The following is a 21,944-nucleotide window of genomic DNA, read 5'->3' as shown; positions in this document are numbered from 1 at the left end:
TAATTGACCTTTTAAGAAAATTTTAAGTATTGATTGTTACATATACAATTGTATATATTGTTCTTGAGTTGTATAATATCGATACTATAGAAGAACAATAATTCATAGTAAATTATGATATATATCTTCAATTCAAAAGCATATATAGATGGCTATATATACTCAAAGAGTCAAGGCAAAAGATTGTGAGTCAATTAGCATTTAGCAATATTGTATTAGTATTTTAAGATAATAACAAGTGATATGTGGATTAAATAGTTGCTATTCACATTTAAAGTGTCGTCTTCCGACATATGCTACGAGAGGACAATAGATGCGTTGACAATCTAACAAATCTGGGGTAGACGGTTGATTGGGGCACTTCATGGCTTGAGGTGCCGCCCACTAGCCTCCATCCCCTTCTCTCGGCCTATGCCTTTGGGGCAAGTACAATTTGGGTTTGGTAGTTTTTTTCTTTTCCCGTACGTTGTGAACGGGTCTTAATTCACCAAAAAATTATGTAGTTGCTAAAGTTGTCATTATCCTTACAAATTTAGGATTGGCAAGATGACATTGGAAGAGAGAAATTTATATATATATATATATATATATATATATATATATATATATATATATATATATATATATATATATATATAAAGTCAAGTATATTGCAAGAGGAGCGATAATTGATAAAATTAGCAAATGAAGAGAAAATTGATAAAAAGACAACTTTTTGTATGTATATTGGCTGGGCGGCAGCTAAGCTGCCAACCATTTCACCTTTTGTTTTTTATTTTCATTTTATTATTATTTTAAATATTATTTTATTATTATATTTATAATATAATATAAAAGTGAGACCCATTTTTTAAAATGAAAGAGATTTACAGGAATGTAAAGTAAATAGTGAAGAATTTGTAAATTTGATGATATGAAAGTGAAACCTATTTTAAAAATTAAGAGATAAGAATAACCTAAGATTTTTAACAAAAACTAACTTACCAATGAGAGAGGCACTTAATTAGTTGGCTAAAAACACATGGTTTTGACAAAGTTCATACTGAAACTAATTCCCTTCAAGTTGTTCAATGCATCAATTCTAGCAAAAGAGATTCTTCATTTCACTTGATTCTTATGGATATTAAAAACCTTATGAGCTCATTCACTCATGTGTTTTTATCTTTCAGTAAACAATCTGCAAATCAAGTAACACACTTGTTAATTAGGTAGTCTATTTCTACGTCTAATTAATTAGAGTGATTCAATCACCCTCCCTTATCATTTGTAATGTTTTAACTTTTGATTTATTGAATGAATGCTTAGAGCATTCCCATTGGGGAGATTGTTCGCGATTTTTAAGAAAAATTGCTAACATAGATGAAAGAGAAGCGAGAGAATCCTTGGAGTCTTCCTGCTAATTTTGAGATTTTGTCAGCTTCTGGGTCCCAACTTAGAAAAGGAACAATTGCACGCCATTTGCGTGAAGAACAATTCATGCCCGGCCCTGATGCGCCAGCTGGGCGCGTAATTGCCTTGTCTTTTTTTTTTTTTTTTTTTTTTTTTTTTTTTTTTTTTTTTTTTTTTTTTATCTAATTCAGCTTTATTTTGTTTTATTTTCTCTATTTTTATTTCCTTTCATTTTTTCTTTTCGTAATCACACATACAGAAACTCCTCAAAAATCATATAAAAATTTTCATTATTGAGAATGCCTTAGTTTTATTTCAATAATAATAATAATAATAATAATAATAATAATAATAATAATAATAATAATAATAAGGCACAAGTGTCAAATAGACTCATCTACTACTGCGAAGTGCTCAATTTCCACCACAAACTAAATTAAGTGCCAAATAGGTCAATCTACGAGTTAAATTTGTTCAATTGACTTTTTTTACAGGTTAATAACAGGTTACCTATTTAATTATTGAAATAAATAAAATAATAAAAATAAAAGAATACAGCCACCGGCTGTCCTCGCCGGACAGTTGGTGGTTGTAATTTTTTTTAATAATTTTTAAATTATTTTGAAATTATTTTTTTAATAATTGAATTGGTAACCTGCAAAAAAAAAGTTAATTGAACAAATTTAGTAGGTAAATGTGGTTAATTAGCCTTTAATTTAGTTCATGATGGGAATTGAACATTTGACAATAGTACATGGGCCTATTTCACACTTCTCCCTAATAATAATAAAGTATGAAAGGAACACAGTAGAGTACGTAGTACGCTAGCATAGTAGTACTGTACTTTATTTTTGACTTTTTGTGTCCTTCCAATCCTCCCATTAAAGATGGAAAGCAACAGTAGAGTAATACTTGTATACATTATATTTAGGGGTCGTTTGGTTCACGGAATGTCAGATTACCTTAGAAAATGTTAGATTGCTGGGAATCTTAGATTATTGGGAAGTGAGAATGTTAGATTTCTGTGTTTGATTAAAATTGGAGTATGTAATATAATCATGTTTGATTTAGGGTTATCTTTTATACACACTATAATATCCTTAACATATTTTCATATATTTTAATAAATTTAAAAATTAAAATAAATAAATAAGATAACGGTATCATATATAATTACATGATTTTAAAATATTAACTAAAATCTTGAACTTGAGAAACAAAATTATTTTATATGCTAACATAACATAATAAAAATAAAGAAATATATAATTACAAAAATAATTATATATATATATATATATATATATATATATATATATATATATATATATATAATAATAATAATAATAATAAACTAACATAACAAAGGTTATCTTACATTACCTAAGATTTTGAAGGGAATCACATTCCCTTCAAAAATCCTATGTGGAGGGAATGTGACATTCCTTGGGAATGTTAGATTCCCTAAGATAATATGAACCAAACACCGGAATGTGAGCTTTGGAATGTCACATTCCCTTGGTTATGTTATATAACCTGAACCAAACACCCCCTTAAAAGTATCTTTTATAGTTACCGAATGCGTTAATTCCAGCAATAGTCCTACGACTATTGTGATTTTCCAAAATTAGTCTCCGACTTTTAATTTGGACACTTTAGGTCCCTTGACTTTCAATTTCTTTCCAATTGAGGTCCTTTCGTTAGAATACGGTTCATTAGACTTTAAATGAAGGGGTAAACTCGTCCTTTCACCTGCCTACGTATTATTCTTCGTATTTCGCTGTTATACCTTGTAAACATATCAATAATAGAGGAACACACACACGAGTAGTCAGTAAATGGAGAACGACGAGGAACATTTTAGGGTTTCGACTAAGATTATCTTCATATATATCGCGTATACAATGGAGAAATACTAAGAATAATACATAGGCAGGTGAAATGATGAGTTTATCCCTTCATTTAAAATTCAATTAACCGTATTCTGACGAAAGGACCTCAATTGGAAAGAAATTGAAAGTCAAGGGACATAAAGTGTCCAAATTAAAAGTCAATGACTAATTTTGGAAAATCAATATAGTCGGAGGACCATTGCTGGAATTAACTCTTACTGTATACTCATGATTTTTTTATTTGTTTAACACTGTTAGTGTACTCTGAAAATGGTCGCACAACTGCACGGAAGGATGCGGCTGCATTTGAGCAACTTCCTATAATATATATGTATGTATCTTTTTTCAACATTTAAAGGGTGAAATTACTATCTAGTACGGAGTACATGTTATATAATCACGCACCTACCTATTACCTATATTGCTGTGACGAATTAATGCATTGCCTAAGGAAATTGTCAATAACACAACACAAATGCTAACCATAAGTGATAGCTACGTTTTATATAATTATGTAACCAATAGTGGGTAGATATCAGTAAATTAAAATAAGCTAATAAATCTACTTGATTGAAGAGTTATTTTTTATGGTATGATGACTATTTTTATTTGAATATTGTTAACATATTTGTATATATTTTAATAAATTTAAAACTAACATAAATAAATAATAAACTAAGAGTTTGAACAATAATTAACTAAAGTAATGGATTAAATTGACAAAATTAGCAATAAGCCAAGGAAATGTGAGAATACCTATAAAAGGAGAGGGTATCTCACGTTTCCTTGCAAGTTGCAATAGCTAAAAACCTTATGTAAAGGTTATGTTACATTCCCAAGAAAAATTGCATAACTTAAACTAAAAATAAAAATCTTATATTACAAAAAATATATCCTTGATTATTTTATATAATTTGAACCAAACACCCCTTCAAAATTTTGTATAGATGGTAAGAAATATTTAGATAGAATCAACCACATATTTTTAGTTTTGTAAGAGCATCTTCAAATGTTGATTTTTGTTTGATTTTTTTAGAGATAAAAATTTGGGGTTGATTTTTTGACAAAAGGTTGGGGTGGGGGTGTTAAGTAGTTTTTTCTTCTGCAAAGGTTTTTTTGTGTGTGTGTGGGGTCAGCCTTTTGAAAAAAACAAACGCAGTCAGTGCGTTGTCGCGCCCAGACATGGCGCATGCATTGCACGCACCATGTTGGGCGCATTTACCCCCTTATTTTGTTTTTGTTTTTGTTTTTTTTTTTTTCCCTTTCCTCTGCTCATCATTCTCTCTTCTTGAATCTAGCCACCATATCCCAAATTTATAGATTCGCCAAACATTTTCGACACCTTGCTACACGATATATCTTTTGAAATACAAATAATATTTTGATCGAGTATGTCATACATGACTATTATACATTGCCTAACAAATTTATCTTATAATTTTGCACCAAACCATCACCATCTAACACATCACAAGTATTACCAAATTTTACAATATCATGAATAAGAATATCGAATATTATAAACACAAAATATTATAATTTTTTCATATAAAAAATCATAAAAGCTTGGATAAGATAGGTAAATTTATTAATAAAAATGTAATAAGGACTATTATATTTTCACTAAATTAATCCTACTTGACTACTTATTATAAAAGTATTAGTTAAAATATAATATGATGACTAATACTCATGAGATAATACTCGTTAAAATATAATATGATGAGAAATTAAATTACAAATCTCTTATACAAAACCACAATAAAAACATTAACTTTAGGCTTGTTATGATTGGATTGAGATCTTATGAATTTGATTTAGGGAGTTTGCCCCAAAAAAAAAAAAAGAATTTGATTAGGGATTGGAATTTTAAATTTTAATTGTCGGAAACAAACAATTGCTGAAGATGACAAAGAAATCATGGCAGGCCGGTATATGGCCCATACTCAACAACAAATTAAAGCAAAAATCAAGAAACAATCTCGTTGCGAGCTGCCATGAAAGCTTCCGCCAGTTTCAGGTGCGTATGGTTCGCCCTAATCGTGGCGATATCCAGTCCGTGGCATTGCTGCTCTCTGCAAACTCGTTTGGGATCGGAGACTGTGTCGCAGCTGACTCGGGATCTCTTGGACTCGGCCAGGGATCCCGAGTTCTTCGATTGGCTGAAACGGGTCCGGAGGACTCTCCATGAGTACCCGGAGCTGGGGTTCGAAGAGCACCGCACGAGTCAACTCATCAGAAACGAGCTTGACTCGCTGGGAATCGGGTATTCCTGGCCGGTTGCCAAGACTGGGGTGGTGGCTGCTATTGGCTCCGGGAATCAACCTTGGTTTGGCTTGAGAGCTGATATGGATGCTCTCCCAATTCAGGTATTTTTTTTTGTCACCTCTGATTAATTGAAATTCTTGTAATTTTCTCTCAAAAATGATGTTTTAGACAGTGGGTTTGAATGTTTATGCAGATGAGATAGTTCTTGGTTGACTTTGATTTACCTAATTACATGAGTTTAATGATAGATTGATTGAAATTGTAGTTCTTTTTTTTGGTGATTAAGGGAAACTCATAGCCACTATTCGAAGTGTGTACGGTTAACCCTAGCTGGCAAAGGAGTACAAGGAGTTAAACGAGCCTAGGTTATCCATAGCTAATCAACCCAAACTAAGAACGTCAATAGGCCGCCCCTGTCCGTAGTTCCGTATTGGAAGTCGAACTTGTAACACTGTGGTTACAAAGTTAACGGTCTGACCAATTTGATTGGGATTGCCTCTTGAAATTGTAGTTCTAAAATTGTTTGTGGTAGGGGAAAGAGTTTTCATCTTCCTATGTTTTTGACAAAGGCAATATTTTTCAAAGGAATTGGTTGAGTGGGAGCACAAGAGCAAGATTAATGGCAAAATGCATGCTTGTGGTCATGATGCTCATGTCACCATGCTGCTTGGAGCAGCTAGATTGCTTCAGAACAGGAAGGAGAGCTTGAAGGTATGGTAATTGAGAGGGCAAGAATCTAATTGCAGAGTGTTAAAAGTTCAAGTTTTTTTAACTACCATAATTCAGTAATTTTAGCTGCATTTGTATAATCCTGCTCTCTAAATTGAAGGGCACTGTTAAGCTTGTCTTCCAACCTGCTGAAGAAGGCATGGGTGGCGCGTACCATATGATAAAGGAAGGAGCCCTTGATGATTTTCAATCCATGTTTGGGATGCATGTTTGGCCAGGTATGCCTGTTGGTACAATTGCTTCAAGACCCGGGCCATTGCTTGCTGGATCAAACAGGTTTTGGGCTGTAATACAAGGCAAGGGCGGGCACGCTGCATCCCCACATAAAACCAGAGACCCTGTTCTTGCTCTATCTATGGCCATTCTTGCTCTCCAACAGCTTGTTTCTCGAGAAACTGATCCCCTTGAGGCCAGGGTATGTTATCATTTCCATATGCAAATTGTTATGGAATCTCCATAGATTATAGATTAGGCAGTCTTAGAGATTTAGGTAGGCTTATGGGTGGTGCCTTTGGTCTGGCTCTGATACCAAATTGAAGCATGTGCTCCATCTCAACTAAAAGCTTAAGCTTATAGTTGGATTGCACGTTAATGGCTATATGCTCAACACCACTAACATTATCCTCCAGTTTTGGTGAAATTTTGTGTTAGACTTGCTGAACAGTAACCAAAAAGCATTCTTTTATGCTGCACAGGTCGTTTCAATTGGATACGTTGAGGCTGGTAAAGCCGGGAATGTGATACCAGAACAAGTAAAATTTGGTGGAACTTTTCGCTACTTGACTTCTGAAGGTTCATCATATCTTCAGCAAAGAATCAAAGAGGTAACTTTTTGAGTTTTTTGCATTTTCTAAAATCTTTGTGACCATAAAGATCTCAACCAGTTGGTTTGTATGAATGACGACACTGGAGATGCTTACAATACATACAGATCATCGAGACTCAAGCAGCAGTTCACCAATGCACTGCAACGGTTACTTTCTTGGAGGGTGACCGGACGCCCTACCCACCAACAGTTAACGATCAAGCAATGTATGAACACGCAAAGAAAGTTGGAGAAATCCTGCTCGGTGAGGAAAACGTGGAGCTTGCCCAGATCACCATGGGTGCAGAGGACTTCAGCTTCTATGCACAAAGAATGAAAGCTGCGTTCTTTGTAATTGGTGTAAGCAATGAGACGATGAAGCCTTTGAAAGAGATACACAATCCTCACTTCACCATTGATGAACGCGCTCTACCCATAGGAGCAGCTCTTCATGCTGCAGTTGCAATTACTTACTTGGATGGCCAAGTTGAGGAACAATAGGTTTCCTTGGAGACTCGCCCAATCCTTAATGTTTTACAAGTTAGGATGTGAACATACAAAATCATGAATAAACAACGTTGCATTACACCACATATATTCTCAGAATCTATTGTTTCGAAATGTCACATATATGATCCCATCACTGAGAAAGAATAACTGTTCAGTGTCATCTTTCAACATCAGAATGACAGAAACTCATCGAAATAAACAGGTGGAGAGCGACTAACTGTTAAATGTGAAGATGGAAATAAGAAAGGAGGAGAGATCTAGCACGGTTAATAGCAGCGAAACAAAGGCACAGATGTTCCTCGAGACCTGTCAACTGATCGAGGAAATTGTTATGTTTTTTTTGCAGTTGCAATATGACCTCCTGGATGGGATAATTGTCCTTGCCTCTTTCAAGGCCAAACCGGACAAGGCGCTTGTAGTCCGCCACAGAATTATGTAAACGAGAAACCAGGCAATCAATGGTTTCTAGGTGACTGTGAAGGACAAAAATCCCCCTCGTGGCATCATCGAGTTGCACTAGATGGACCAGTTCTTCCTTGGTCATCTTGGAAGTAAAAAGAAGAGGGCATAGGGGAATGGCAACCAAGGCAACGAGAGCGTGAGTAGCTATGACAATTGCAGATATGACCACTCCGAAAGTAGTTATAGTTAAACATATGGCAGCCCCTTTGGTGGCCCGACGGAGAAGTTGTACCTTTGATCGTGACTTTTGAAGACGAATGTCGAGTTGTTGCTTGAGCTGAGAGAAGCAGCCATGCATATCAACGAAGCTGTAGGAGTCGGGGCCTGGGAAGGGATTGTCTAGTTTGTCAAACTGAACAAAGGCATCAAACGCCCAATCACATTGGGCCCGGGATAAGGAATTGGTAGCAGTCTCAAAATCTATGGGAAATATATCGATAAGTTTATGAAGGGGGGAATATATTTGGCGAGCCCGGTGGATGCATTGGATAAGGCTCAGACAGGATTGAGTAGTATGCTCACTATGGTTAAAGTAGTTAATGACAAGTTGGCTAAGGTTGTCAGGTCTAACACGAGAAAACGCTTCTTCAACACATTCACGACTCGGTTTAAGGACCTCTTCTACTTGCAGTGGCTCATCGTGGAAATTAACAACAACTTCATCCTCATCAGACGGGACTTCATAGTGAATCTTGGACCATATCTCACAACAGGAAGAGGTTTGAATCGCAAGGTTATATTCTCGAGTGAGGTCAACAGAAGGAGTCGTTTGGTTACTCGACCTCGGAGTGTTTGCCACAGAAATCCCTGCAGTTTATTAATGAAATATGAGTAAAAACAATTCGGGATTAGCAAAACTGTAAAAAAAAACACGATGGGGGATATGAGTTCACGAAATCTACCATCCACGGTTGAATGTGAAAATTGGGTATTTGTCGTTGTTGTAGATGATGACGGCCTGAGACAGGGCAGCATTTGGTCTTGCCCTATGATTCAAGTACAAATGGAGATCATTAGTAATTAGTTCATATTGAAAACTGTAAAATTTACAGAAATCTAAGCCATAGAGGCTGCTAAATGTAAAGAAATCGCCATATATCCATATTCTGAATGCAAGGTGCTTCAAAAATGCCCATCTGAACAATCAAATTGATCAAATGCCCACAGCTTAGGAAGCAAAAACAAATCAAATTCCAACAGAAACAAGTCTTGTTATGATCATGGCTTGCAGTTTATGATTGTAGACAGTGAATAACCCATGGATAAAAGTTGCAACTTACCAAACATGTAAAAAGTAGAATATAATACTATAATCAGATTAAACAATCTCTTCAGAAACAGCCTCCATTGACAAGAAAGCCAAACATAACCAATCAGACATGAGCTCAGTTTTATTCCTTCAGGTTCAGACATGGGAATTGGGAAAACGACAACAAAGGTTGTAACTTTCTCCTCACTCCAAGAAACACATTTCATGGGCAACCTAATTATCTAACCCCAAACAGTTTTAAGTTTGACTCTGTGCGAGTTACATACAATCTAAACTGATTATATGGTGTTTTGTTAATAAGGCGAGTAACGACTAGGATCATAAGACAGAGTTTACCTCGGCACCCAAAAAACAGAAAAACATTGCATCAACAAAAGAAACATACAAAACAATCCTCTTTTTCCATTTCCAATACCAAAATGAAGTTAAAAAGAAAAAAAATTGGAACTTTTTTAGGCAAGACTGGGACTTTCACCTCAAGCCATCACAAATACAGACAAGAGAACTCAAAGATTGATCTTACCCAGCAAAAACGGAGTGAAAATGATGGAACCCAGAAAGCCAAACGGGTTGAAAGTTGTAAGAAATTGTTTGACAGCAGGAGTTGTCTACTTAGGATGGGCTTTGCTGCAGAACTGTCGGGAGTTAACATAGGCTTGTCGGCGAAGAACAGGGTAAGAGGGGGCAGAAATGGAAGATTAAAATCTTCCGTGCTGCACTCCCTTCGATTGGAGGAGGAACAGTAACGACTTCGTTTTTTGCTGGAATGCTGGAAAAAGGGTGGAGCCGTGGAGGTTTCTTGTGAATTGTCCGTGTGAATTTTGGCGGAATATCAAGAGAAAAAGGAATGGGAGAAGAAACATTTCAAATCGAGTTGAGTTTTCATTAATAACTCAATACTTATATAATCTAGTTTAATGTTGTTAATCCATAATTAAGATTATGTTTTATGAGTATATTCGAATCTGAATATATTACGGAGTTTATTTTTTTGAAACAATCTGAATATATTATATGAATCTAGGGTTTTATGTAATTTTTCTATTTTTGATTAAAAAATATATTATATTTATGCCATTTTATTTTAATATATGAGAGGATACGAAATAATTTGAAACTCAATATTATTTTTGCGGATCTCTTATATGAGAGGTCAAGAAAATATCTATATAAACAAATAAACATTGTAATAGAGTAAGTAGTAAGAATATTCAATTTTATGAAATTTTTATGACGACAAAATTTTCATTTTATCACTTTAAAAAAATAAAGGAAATTAATTACTCTCACCGATAACCCTTTGATTTTGATCAACCAAGACATTTTTGATCAACCAAGACATTCGCAAGAAAATGTGATTTATTTGTTATCTAAAAATGTGTGAATGGTTCAGACAAACAAACCTAATGCTTACTTGACTTTATTTTTTGTAAATTGTTTGATGATATGTCCAACTCGAATAATTACATTTCACCACAATTTGACGATATTTATTTTCCATGCTAAATTAAAGATATTGAACAAATTTCTAAACTTCCTCGACCAATACCCCCAATATTAAACATAAATCGTGTAATCCAAGATATCTTTAAGTCACGAAATAAGCCTTCTCCTAATTAATATCATTCTTAAGTCCTAAGAATGAGACGTGTGGGTCTCGTATGTTTAATGAGAACATTACAAAACAATTGACTTTCTTGTTTCTTATGCAATACTCCGTAACTATCATTACACTTATCTCTTAATTACAAATGTTGATCCTACTCTATATCTACATAGTTGTCAAATAAATCGAATTTGATATATAGAAAAAAAAAACAAAATAAAATTGGCTTGGTTGATTGCCATCCTCATTCCAGTTTTAGGGATGATGATAGTCTTACTCGCTTTGACATGATTGATACTTTTTGATAAATTGACATAGATCGATGATTTTTTATAGATTGACATTGATCGATATTTTTTAGTAGATTAACATTCCTTCGTTATTCTTTACTTTTAGATGAAGTTATTAGTCAATTATAACTAAGAAGAATACAAGTTCTGAACACGTTACAATAAAAAATATCATTTTCTAGCAATATATTATTGAATGTCTCTATACTTGATATCTTAATCTAAAATATTCAGCTTCAACTAAATAAATAATTTCATCATGTTGATTGGATTTAAATGTAATGAACATGGAACTCTAAACTGATGAAATGTTGAATCAAAGTTCATGGATGAGTTGATCACAACACAATTTGGCACAGGCAAGACGACGACGCAGAGAGAGAGAGAGAGAGAGAGAGAGAGAGAGAGAGAGAGAGAGAGAGAGAGAGAGAGAGAAGTAAAATGAGCAGAAATTATGGGAAAAAACATTCCCTTCTCCAACGTAGTAGCCTTCACCTGCCAGCAATGATTTCGATAGCACATTCTTTTAGCCTCCTCACATGCAACGATGAGTTTATGCACCGTATTCTTCCCTGCACTGCACATGGATACGCCATTAAAGTCCTTATACTTCTACTACTAGTGTAGTCAAACCTCCTTTACTTTCATCGACGCCGCACTGCGCTTCTTTTCTGCTTTCCCTTTTCAATTTCAAGGCAGCGTTTTTGAATACCCAGACATTTTCTTGATCCCATATCTGGGAAATCAGCAAAAAGATTTGTTTTTTTCTCCACTCCCAGAGTTTTTCATGATCCGGGATCTTCAGTAAAAGAAAGACTGTTCTTTTTTTGCAAATGCAAAGGCAGAATCGGGTGGGGATTGAGGGATTGGTACCCAAAGTCCGGAAAAGGGGCTGCTCGTCGCCGTCTTCTGCATCGTCGATTGTTCATAGCTACAGATTCAAGCGGGCCATTGTGGTGGGGAAGGGCAGGCACGGACTGGGAAGGTCCAGATCTAACACCCCCGTGCCGACCTGGAGAACGACGCCGTTTCTGAGAGCCGCCGGTGAGTCCCCGGGGACATCCCGCCCCATCTCGGCGCGGAAGCTGGCGGCGACTCTCTGGGAGATGAATGAATTGCCGTCGAACAAGAAGACGATGATGATGATGAAGAAGGAGAAAATGAGGCCTGCTTCTTCCCATTTGTGCGATCCATCTCACAGCCCAGTCTCTGAGGTTTGCAGTTCCTTTCATCCTCATTATTTTTTATGATTTTTTTCTGTAAGCTAATTCAGATTAAGCTATGGAGTAGTATAATCAACAGAAGCAAATGATGTTTATGTTTATGTTTTTTTTTTTTGTCTGTAAGCTAGTTCAGATTCAGCTATGGAGTAGAATAAACAGAAGATGATGTTTACATGTTTAGTTTTGTATCTTAAAGACAGCAAAAATGGCACATATTCACTTGTTTGAGATTTGACAAAACTGAATTTTTATTGATTATATGTAAGCTTGAGTTCATCCTCGTTATTTCGATCATTTTTGTTTGTAATCTAATTCAGATTTGGCTATGGAGTAGTATAAACAGCAGGTGATGTTTTACATATTTAGGTTTGCATCTTAAAGACAGCAAAGTTAAAATGACACATATGACAATCTTAACTGGACTTTTAGGTTGAGTTAGGTACTTATGTTGCCCTTTGACACTTTGGGTTATTGTTCTTCGATGATCAAGAACGTTAAAAATCTTTCTTTGAACAGAGGATGGATCGATCTGGAACGGGGAGTTACCAGAAGAGGATATCGACTTCTTCTTCCCACAGGACGAGGACAGAAAACCACAATGTTGGAGTTTTAGATAGCTCGAGCCTAGTGGAGGTCGCAGCTAACTTCTTTGTGTCTTTTAAGTACAAATTTACTTACATTTCAAGGCCTAAAAGCGTATATGATCATACGTTTACTTTAATTTGCAGATGGAGACCAGATCCCAAGCAAGTGTTAAAAACCGTCTGAAAGATGTTAGCACTGCTCTCACAACGTCGAAGGAGCTTCTGAAAATAATCAACCGGATTTGGGCGCATGCTGGCCCGCCTTCTTCGAGCATGTCTCTTGTCTCGGCTTTACATGCTGAACTCGAAAGGGCACGTTTGCAGGTAAACCAGCTTATTCGTTCAGATCAGAACGAGATTAGTTACCTTATGAAGTGTTTCGCTGAAGAGAAAGCGGCCTGGAAGGGTAAAGAGAAGAAGGCAATTGAGGGCGCGATTGAGTCCATTGCCAATGAGCTTGAGGTAGAGAGGAAGCTAAGGCGAAGATCTGAGAGCTTAAACAAGAAACTCGGGAGGGAGCTGTCAGAAACAAAAGCTTCGTTCACCAAGGCAGTGAAAATGCTTGAGAATGAGAAGAGAGCGAGGGAGATAATAGAACAAACGTGTAGTGAATTAGCAAGGGAAAATGGTGAAGATAGAGGAGGCCCTAAGGTTAAAGGAAATTATGACATTGGCAAACAAATTGCTGCATACTTGAGTGAAACTCGGTTTAATTCCTATGAGAACGAGGATAAAGATGATTCCGGGGAAGTGGATAATGTAGTGGAGTGTGGCGAAAGCTCAGCAGAAAGCGAGCTTCATTCAATTGAGTTGAACGTGGACAACACTAACAAGAACGACAAGTGGGCTTATCCATCTGGCATTGAAATGAAGACGAGAAGCTTTGTTTCTGGGCAGGTACCCAGAAGAAGCACTTCTCTTCTGAGGAGCACTTCGGATGTAGTAATTGACTGGGGAAATCGAGCGGGATATATTCAGAACTCTGAAGAACGATTAGACCCCGAGAGACTCCAGAAATATGGCTATCTGGAAGAAATACAAAGACTAAAAGCTGCTGCAGGCCTCAGAGATCACGCGTTAACTACTGCTAGGAAAAGTTCAGGCAGAGATGTGTGTAGTCCATCGCGACATTGGGACCAACTGCACGATCCTTGTGGTACCGTTTCTGAAAGATCTAGCGTTACTCATGGCGATACTCCAAAGTCAAGGCTGGCGGATTTCAAAGGGGAAGGGCAGAGCGCAAGAAGAGCAAAACGACGAGAATGAGCAGTCGGTCTGATCTAGTTCTTCTGGATTAACATGAACCCAGTTTTGTTCTGAAACATTTGACAAATCCTAGGAAGGAATGATGAACTGCTTTTTACCATCCTTGTATAATATCTCAAGCTGTAACTCTGATTATTATGTTTTCTATGAAATATGCTTTTTCTTTCCCTCTCTGTACTTTGTCTTTGTGATTCTTACAGCCCTTGCAAGATTACATACATGCAACTGCAAAGCTCTGAAATTGCATGCCAAGAAAACCATAAAAATGAAAACTTTATTCTAAATAGAGGGGATTGTTGGAAAATTTACTAAAAAGGTCAATGTACAATTTCTGAATTTCTGGTGCAAGTAACAGTGTTTGACAAATGGTAAAGGAATAATAATGTGTTGGAAAAAAATACAAGCACGTCATACATTATTCTAACTCATAAAATACATTATCTTATCCCAGAATATTCATTATTCTAACAAGCGGACGGAGCAAGATTTTTTTTTGAACATTAAAACGACGTCGTTTTAGACCGTGGTCTACACAATAATTTACCGTACATACCCTCAGGTAGTGATTGTGGGTCTCCCCCGTCACCCCAAAATTTCAAATTCAAAGTACATACATGATACATGTACTGAAACGAGAGCATCAGATCCTATTCAAGTTGCATAGTTTTCTCACAAGATTTTCATGAAATTATGGGTTCAGAATCACAGGATTAGAATTTAGAAGATGCACAAGTTCAAACTAAATATTCATATGACAAAAGTTAAACACCAGAGTACAAATAAAAAGAAAATTTTGTTTTAATCACATGTTTTTTGTCTCTCTTAGGGACTATATAACTGCAAAACTCAAGTTGTTAACACATCTCACTACCTAGTTGAAGGAGCTCTTGCACTCATTGTTGAATGATAATTGGTGCTTCTTTGTTTCCGGTAAGAACTGTAAACATCGTCATATTGACTGGCCTCATTTGGATTGGCGCTGGCACCGAGTCCCAGTCGTCCTGAGCTTTTTGGTTCAGGATCTGCACTTCCATCAGAATCCTGGAGGTTAGGTGGGGGAGGGATGCAAGCCCCGCCTTTTCGGATGGGAGGCTCTCGCTCTCTCTCATAATCGTCATATTCATCGGGTGAATCAGCTTGTTTCATGGGTCCTTCTGATGGGTTAACCTCACCAATCTCCCTAAAGAATTTTGATACTCTTTCAAGAATTTCGGATTGAGAAACAGTAGAGGGCGGTATAACAGTCGGGATATCCAAAGGGCTCAAGGGGGAGTAAGGCACCCCACTGCCTATCTGCATTTTTCTAACCATCCCGGGAATAAGACCAGGTGGAAACAAGGGATACGGAGGCAACTTTTCACCCGCACTTGGTGTCAATGCTGGCATCAGATGTGTTGTTGGTGGTAGATTTGACGGTGGAACTGAAGATGGCACAGGCAAAGTCCCGGGAAATGCATGAGGAACTGAAGTAGAGTGAAACTGCTGGGGGGCCATGGAGGGAATATGAGGAACTTGTTTATCTTGATCTGGTAAATTTGGGATCGGACTATGGCCCTCAGGCTTCCACTGTAATACATTTTGGTCTGCTCCTCCTGTGCGATCAAGAAATTTTATTTTATTCTCAAAACAATGAACATGCAATGTGTTAAAATCAATAAGCAACAATTAACAATTGGGGAAGTGCCCGCAGAGACCCATTAAAATCTTGCAAATTCTACTTAAGATGATCAGGCATGGATACCTGTAGCAGCAGAGGGATCTGCAGCAAGAGTTGACAAGTCACGTTGAGGACCTCCAAAAGAATTTGCAGGGAGCCCACCAATCATCTCGTTTTCATATGCACGAATTGTGTCTTGGTCAAAAACTTCCTTGGATCCCCAAAACTGCACAATTTTCTGTAGTCGTGACTGATTTTCTTCCTTATTTTGAGGATTATGGTAAATCCTTGCCAGCATAGAAGCCAAAACAGGTTTAAATGCAAGTGCCTCAGTGTCAAGCTCACGAGGATTAATTCGCCGCTGCAAGCTGTGTATCACAGGAAACACAATTGGAAACATTAACAATCAGATTTCAATATTCCCTCATGCTAGGTATCTTTGAATGCAACATCAAACTATTATTCATCCTGTTTGTTAAGGACCAACACATTTTGAAATTGTACCTGTCAAATAAAATGTCATTGGCAAGGTAAATAATATGCAGTTGCCTTTCAGAATCATCCAGAGAAAACACTCTATCTCTAAGAGCCTCAGCCAAAGCAGGTATAAATGGAGACCTCTGCATGAACCAATTCTTGGCCCCTTTAATTGACTCTTTTGTACCAGTAAGACTGTTGAGAACAGTATTTAACTCCATGTCAACATCAGGAGGAAGAGGTCTAGAATGACTTTTGAAAGACCTATATGAATTATCATAATCAGGACGGCCAAAAGACTGAGGGTGCTGCTGATCATAGAAGGGTGGGAAAGGAGGTTGATGTAAATGAGGCGGGCCCAACACTGGTGCTGAAGCCCCACCAGCAGGGGAAGCATTATACTGTGGAGCAGTTAATGGAGAAGGACTCAACATAGGATTTGGAGGGTGCACCATTTGCATAGAAGAGGATGGGAAAGGAGAATTGAAAGGGCCTCCTGCTGGTCGTGTAGCCATCCAATGCTTGTAGCGGTAGTAATAATGGCCTTCACCACCAAATAGGAAGCTATAACCTGGATTGTCTTGCTGTTTTTCACGGATCATGGCTTCAAACTCGGGACCATTCTTGACAGCATACTCAATCACTTTATCGATGCGCTTTACAAGTTCGGGATCAGAAGGTGGAGGAGCAGGAGGTGGTGGAGAATCATAAGGGCCCTGAAAGGGTGATGGAGCAAGGTGAGGAGGCATGTGTGGCGGAAAAGCTGGGGGAGGATGCTGCTGCTGTTGCTGTAGGTGAAGCAGGTGAGGAGGAGGTGGAGCATGAGGATGAATCTGTGATGGGCGAGGGTAAGGGAACTGTTGAAGAGAAGATTGTGGAGGTAAAAATGGAGGGCCATGACCTGATGGAGGAAATTGTTGATGCTGTGGGTGAAAACCAAACTGTTGCTGCTGTTGCATATTAGCCGCTTGGTGCTGTTGTTGGGCAAATGCCATAGCAGCTGCATAATCATGGGGAGGTCGATCCATCGGCTCTCAGAAAAAATAATAGCACATCTACAAAAATAAGCTACGCAAGCCCTCCAACACCTATTCAAATAACAGAAAACAACAATCAAACAAACTTCATTTGGCCATAGCAGATAAGCAAGCAACACAAGAAAAAATGCAGCAAAAATAAGAAGGAAATTTATTTTTAATTCTACAAAACGAAAAAGATTTTAAATAATTCTATGGGATTTTTTCCCCTTTTGCTGGAAAGTGATGGATAAACTAGATGATATCCAGCTGCACCCAATTTAAATTAGGCTAGCAACTACTGAGGCTGGATCTATTAATTTCCATCTTCATTGATTACTTTTTTAGGTCTCATCACCTCATCTTTTCAGCGAAATTTTCAATGATTTCAGGTTAAATAACACTTAAATGAACAGAACCATACATATGACAAAATCATGATATTATCTTATTATAATGGCATCCATGTTTATCCTTCCCCTCACAATGTGAGATTAAAAGAAATAATCCCAACACGAACAATGCACTCTGCTCTGTGACCACCATATTCATTATATAATAACAATATTAAATTACTAAAATCTGAAGCCCCCCTCCAAGCTCAAACGCGATTCCTTCACCTCAGTCTAGTTTACTGATAACTAAAATGCCATCATCCATTATTCGGGGAAGGAAAATTTTCAGAACTTTAGCTCATGGCAGGTAATTGACCACTACACCGAATACCAAAAATCTCTAACCCTAAACTTAAGCAGAAAGATAACTACAAACAAATCATAAAGAAATGAGCTCGAACACAGCTAAGTAATATACTAACATATAAATTCCTAAGTAAAAATTCCGAAAAAAAAAAAAAAAGATGCAAAATTGATATTCTCGTTACCTTTGCTAGTACGGGGTTGAAGGCTCGCTGCTCCCAGAGGGAAGAACGGCAAAGGACTGCAGTGACGGAGCTCAGAGGTGGCGATGAACGGCGGAGGTACCGCCTCTCCGGCGGTGGCTGATTCGATTGTTCCTAATTAGATTGGGGTTTCCGAAGGTGAGTAGTAGAATGCTTACTGATTAGAACTTAGAACCTTGATGGGAGCCCGAATTTAATTTGGGTAACCCATGTAACAACCCGTTTGAAGATGTAAAATGTAGGCCGCCCAATTCGTTGTTGGAGGCCCCAATATTAGTTTAATCCAACTAAAAAGATGGGCCTCCACAATCTCTACGACCAATCGTTATGCTGTGCATCCGTATGCACCATGCATGGTGCATACGGATACCAAAACGACGTCGTTTTATTAAAAAACGCGCATCTCCCCTTTACAAAAAATTCAGATTCGATTCCCAGCAACAACATTATATTGTTCATTCATTCTGGAATTTTAGTTCATTGATTATGGAATTATAGTTCATTGATTATGGAATTGTAGTTCATCGATTCTGAAATTTTAGTTTATAGATTATGGAATTTTAGTTCATTCATTCTGGAATTTTTAGTTCATAGATTAGATTATGGAATTATAGTTCATCGATTATGGAAATTTAGTTCATATGTTGTTGTTGGGAATCGAACCTGGTTTTTTTTATTAAAGGGAGACGCGCGTTTTATTAAAACGACGTCGTTTTTGCATCCGTATGCACCATGCATGGTGCATACGGATGCACGGCATAATTTGCCCTCTACAACATGTCATATATGTGAGTTGTTATACCATGCACCAAGGTCCACCTTCCACCTGGTCGACCCTAACCTTAAACGACGTATAAATTGTGTATTTTTAGTATTGAAATTGTGAACTTTTAAAATATAAATTGTGTTTCTATGGCCTGACACGCATACCTAGCAAATAGGATTTTTGAGTTTTTTTTTTAATTACAAGGGAAGGAGATACCCACATATACAAACTACTACGAGGCTCGAACCCACTATCTCCCATATAGCAAAGCAACCTGGTACCATTGGACGACAAGTTCCTTAGTATAGGACTTTCGAGTTTAGATCACTATCTCATGAACCTCTCTATGGGGCTCATTAACACGATAAATGTATCGTTAGGTTGTCTATAAATATGATGTCATTAACCTTCCACTAGGTGGAAATGTGGAATACCATATATATGAGGTGTGGACTTTGAATTCACATTGTGTTAGGGTATGGTCAAGCTAAGCAGACGCAGGCCGGCATGAAAGAAGCTAATTAAGCATGCATGCAGCCATCTTCAATTCTACAACTCCACTACTACTACTGTTTTTTCCATTCAAAGTTAGGCCAATGATGAAGATGACACCTTAACTAAAAGCCCCTTTTTTTTTTTTGAGATAAATGCCAATAAGGGTCGGTCGGTCCACCGTAGGAATTATAATGTTGACTGAGATAGATACACCATTAAAATTAATGTCCAATGTTGTAGACATCTTGACTTTGATATACCTACTTAATTGATTCTCATCCTCTCCAGTTTCTTTCCTACATACTTTTAGCTATATTAAAGCTTAGCTTATAGCTTTTATCCTCATCCACGTATAATGTTGACAGGTAATAATTAAGCCACTCTATAGTAAACATGGCCAGTTTTTTTTTTTTTTTTTTTTTTTTTTTTTTTTTTTTTTTTTGGCCCCGTTCTTATAAATAAATGGTGAAATCCTACCAAAAATATAAGCGTAATCTTTAAAACCAATACTGTGAAATATATAATTTTTATTTCAAATAAGTACAAACGGCGTAACACCAGTTAAATGCAAAAATTATAGTTCATATGATAAAATATATGATTTTTATTTAATTAATTATATTTAATTTGTTAAAGTATATTATGAAGAAGGAGTTGTGTCATCAACACGTGAAACATCCACGAAAACACTTGTAAACATATCTGGGCCAGGGACCATTTGCTTAGAAAAAAAAATGAAATTCTATATAATTCTTTTTCGTAATTAGTTAATAATGACTTATAAAAGGGGCAATACGAAACATTTGGCATGTTTCAAACATATGATTGTTGGAGTCGCGGGGCTAAGCTTATAGCTGGAAATTACTAATTTCTGACCAAATCGAGGGGCGGTGCCGGTTGGTGGGGCCGCTCAGCCTGCTGCGGTGGCTGGCGGTGGAGGTGGGTCACTTTGAATTTTATGTTAATTGCTATATATATGTGTGTGTTATTTGCATGCACATATATATAGATTGCTTCATCAAAACTTTGGTCAATTTATTAGCTTTTTCAATTAAATGAGTAGTTAACTTGATAAATATAACGTGACAATGTCAAGTTACTTATTGTTTTATTCAGTTTAAGTGTTAGTTAATTATGGACAATCTTTTTAGCTACGATCATATGATTGGTTTCACCTAAAGCACAGTACAATATAATAATATTAGGATTAGTGTTGATTAAAGTCACACAAGACTGGTTAAAAAATTGATCGAAAGATTAGATGTGATAAAAAATTAATAATTATGCACCAAATATGATAAATTGGTAATTAATGACCCAAATTTGGAGATGCACAATAGTCGAGAAATCACAAGTGAAATTTTATTTCATCGTAAAGAGCTATTAGAACTCTCGAACGCACATAGTACATTTCAAAAACATAAAATACACATTATATAGTAATTTACGAAAATGTAATTTATGACAACGTAAAGGTTTTTATATTATTAATGTGAAAAAGGAGGGAAGATTTTTTTTATTTTTTATTTTTGGGAGGGGGGGGGGGGGGGTGGACCCCAAAATTGTGGAGAAGTCGAGAAGAGAACGCACGCTTGCGATGGAGACATGTGTTGAATTGATGTGTCAAGGACCAGAAGAAGAAAGGTGAGACGTGGCTGCTAAGCTGCTTGCCTGCTTCTGTATTATTTTAATTAAAACCTTTTTTTAATCAATTTTAAATTATATTTTATTTTTATCCAAAAAAAGAAGAAGAAAGAAATAAAACAAAAATAAAATAAATTAAAATTCAATGCTGAATTATGCATGCACCCATCTAAACCCTCAATTAGACCATACACTGTCATTGTACGTTGAGATCGAAAAATGAGGTTTTGTTCACCAGACTTTGTTTTGTCCTTAAACTGCGGATTAAAGAACCATTAATTCCTTTCCAAAAAAAAAAAAAAAAACCATTAATTAGGACGGCTTTGATAATATATGCTCCCTAATTGACATAATAATTCAAGAAAATTAATTATTGTAGACGTACACTTACGTTGCATGCTGTTAAATCAATGCTAGGACGAAAACTTTTCAGCATCCTGTTATTAAAATATGGTACTTATTGTTACACAAGTATAATGCTAATATGCTATGATATTGATTTGATGATGAATTAATATATTGATTTGCGTCGATTTTCAAAAAAAAAAAAAATGGTTGTATTTTCACTACAGTTATAACATTTGACGTAGTGGTAAACGCTTCATCTAGACAAATATTAAACAAATATAAAAGAATATTCAGCTGTCCGATTAGAGGTAGGTGTCAACTAGTCAAAATCTGATTGCAATTAACC

The 21,944-nt window shown here is 36.5% G+C and overlaps 4 protein-coding genes across 6 annotated transcripts; 2 read left to right on the top strand and 2 right to left on the bottom strand.

Moving 5' to 3' along the window:
* The first annotated feature begins 5,189 nt into the window (after nt 1-5,189).
* On the top strand, nt 5,190-7,721 carry LOC109181779 (IAA-amino acid hydrolase ILR1-like 3). The gene is made up of 5 exons (XM_019331689.1): nt 5,190-5,650; nt 6,135-6,260; nt 6,379-6,693; nt 6,974-7,102; nt 7,210-7,721. Exons 1-5 carry the CDS (start codon nt 5,279-5,281, stop codon nt 7,582-7,584), a joined length of 1,317 nt encoding a protein of 438 aa, XP_019187234.1. The 5' UTR covers nt 5,190-5,278; the 3' UTR covers nt 7,585-7,721.
* LOC109181780 (UPF0496 protein At3g19330-like) lies at nt 7,631-10,213 on the bottom strand. 3 transcript variants are annotated; one of them, XM_019331691.1, is made up of 4 exons: nt 9,849-10,213; nt 8,958-9,041; nt 7,766-8,862; nt 7,631-7,728 (listed from the first exon to the last, which is right to left on the bottom strand). In XM_019331691.1, the coding sequence occupies exons 2-3, from the start codon at nt 9,028-9,030 to the stop codon at nt 7,814-7,816; spliced, it is 1,122 nt and encodes a 373-aa protein (XP_019187236.1). In that variant the 5' UTR covers nt 9,031-9,041; nt 9,849-10,213; the 3' UTR covers nt 7,631-7,728; nt 7,766-7,813. The 3 variants fall into 3 exon arrangements, with proteins under 3 accessions (XP_019187236.1, XP_019187235.1, XP_019187237.1); XM_019331690.1 differs by having other exon boundaries at nt 7,631-8,862; XM_019331692.1 differs by lacking the exon at nt 9,849-10,213 and having other exon boundaries at nt 7,631-8,862; nt 8,958-9,820.
* A 1,434-nt stretch (nt 10,214-11,647) lies between these two features.
* Nucleotides 11,648-14,462, top strand: LOC109181778. The gene is made up of 3 exons (XM_019331688.1): nt 11,648-12,435; nt 12,961-13,077; nt 13,173-14,462. Exons 1-3 carry the CDS (start codon nt 12,055-12,057, stop codon nt 14,292-14,294), a joined length of 1,620 nt encoding a protein of 539 aa, XP_019187233.1. The 5' UTR covers nt 11,648-12,054; the 3' UTR covers nt 14,295-14,462.
* A 509-nt stretch (nt 14,463-14,971) lies between these two features.
* On the bottom strand, nt 14,972-18,551 carry LOC109181777 (calcium homeostasis endoplasmic reticulum protein). Its single transcript, XM_019331687.1, has 4 exons — nt 18,328-18,551; nt 16,456-17,516; nt 16,036-16,319; nt 14,972-15,886 (listed from the first exon to the last, which is right to left on the bottom strand). Exons 2-4 carry the CDS (start codon nt 17,454-17,456, stop codon nt 15,162-15,164), a joined length of 2,010 nt encoding a protein of 669 aa, XP_019187232.1. The 5' UTR covers nt 17,457-17,516; nt 18,328-18,551; the 3' UTR covers nt 14,972-15,161.
* Between the last annotated feature and the right edge of the window lie 3,393 nt (nt 18,552-21,944).

This window comes from Ipomoea nil, unplaced genomic scaffold (genome assembly GCF_001879475.1).
Source record: "Ipomoea nil cultivar Tokyo-kokei standard unplaced genomic scaffold, Asagao_1.1 scaffold1043, whole genome shotgun sequence".
Taxonomy (NCBI): Eukaryota; Viridiplantae; Streptophyta; class Magnoliopsida; order Solanales; family Convolvulaceae; genus Ipomoea; species Ipomoea nil.
Note: the sequence above shows the minus strand (reverse complement) of the source record. Positions and strands in the feature narration are given on the sequence as shown.

Coding starts and splice junctions, on each gene's coding strand:
- LOC109181778 (XM_019331688.1), top strand. CDS start 12,055: ATGCAAAGGCAGAATCGGGTGGGGATTGAGGGATTGGTACCCAAAGTC. Junction 12,436..12,960: donor CTCACAGCCCAGTCTCTGAG/GTTTGCAGTTCC, acceptor TTCTTTGAACAG/AGGATGGATCGATCTGGAAC. Junction 13,078..13,172: donor ATAGCTCGAGCCTAGTGGAG/GTCGCAGCTAAC, acceptor TTTAATTTGCAG/ATGGAGACCAGATCCCAAGC.
- LOC109181779 (XM_019331689.1), top strand. CDS start 5,279: ATGAAAGCTTCCGCCAGTTTCAGGTGCGTATGGTTCGCCCTAATCGTG. Junction 6,694..6,973: donor CTGATCCCCTTGAGGCCAGG/GTATGTTATCAT, acceptor TATGCTGCACAG/GTCGTTTCAATTGGATACGT. Junction 7,103..7,209: donor TTCAGCAAAGAATCAAAGAG/GTAACTTTTTGA, acceptor CAATACATACAG/ATCATCGAGACTCAAGCAGC.
- LOC109181780 (XM_019331690.1), bottom strand. CDS start 9,030: ATGCTGCCCTGTCTCAGGCCGTCATCATCTACAACAACGACAAATACC. Junction 8,863..8,957: donor TTCACATTCAACCGTGGATG/GTAGATTTCGTG, acceptor AATAAACTGCAG/GGATTTCTGTGGCAAACACT.
- LOC109181777 (XM_019331687.1), bottom strand. CDS start 17,456: ATGGATCGACCTCCCCATGATTATGCAGCTGCTATGGCATTTGCCCAA. Junction 16,320..16,455: donor AATGACATTTTATTTGACAG/GTACAATTTCAA, acceptor TGTGATACACAG/CTTGCAGCGGCGAATTAATC. Junction 15,887..16,035: donor AGATCCCTCTGCTGCTACAG/GTATCCATGCCT, acceptor TTGATCGCACAG/GAGGAGCAGACCAAAATGTA.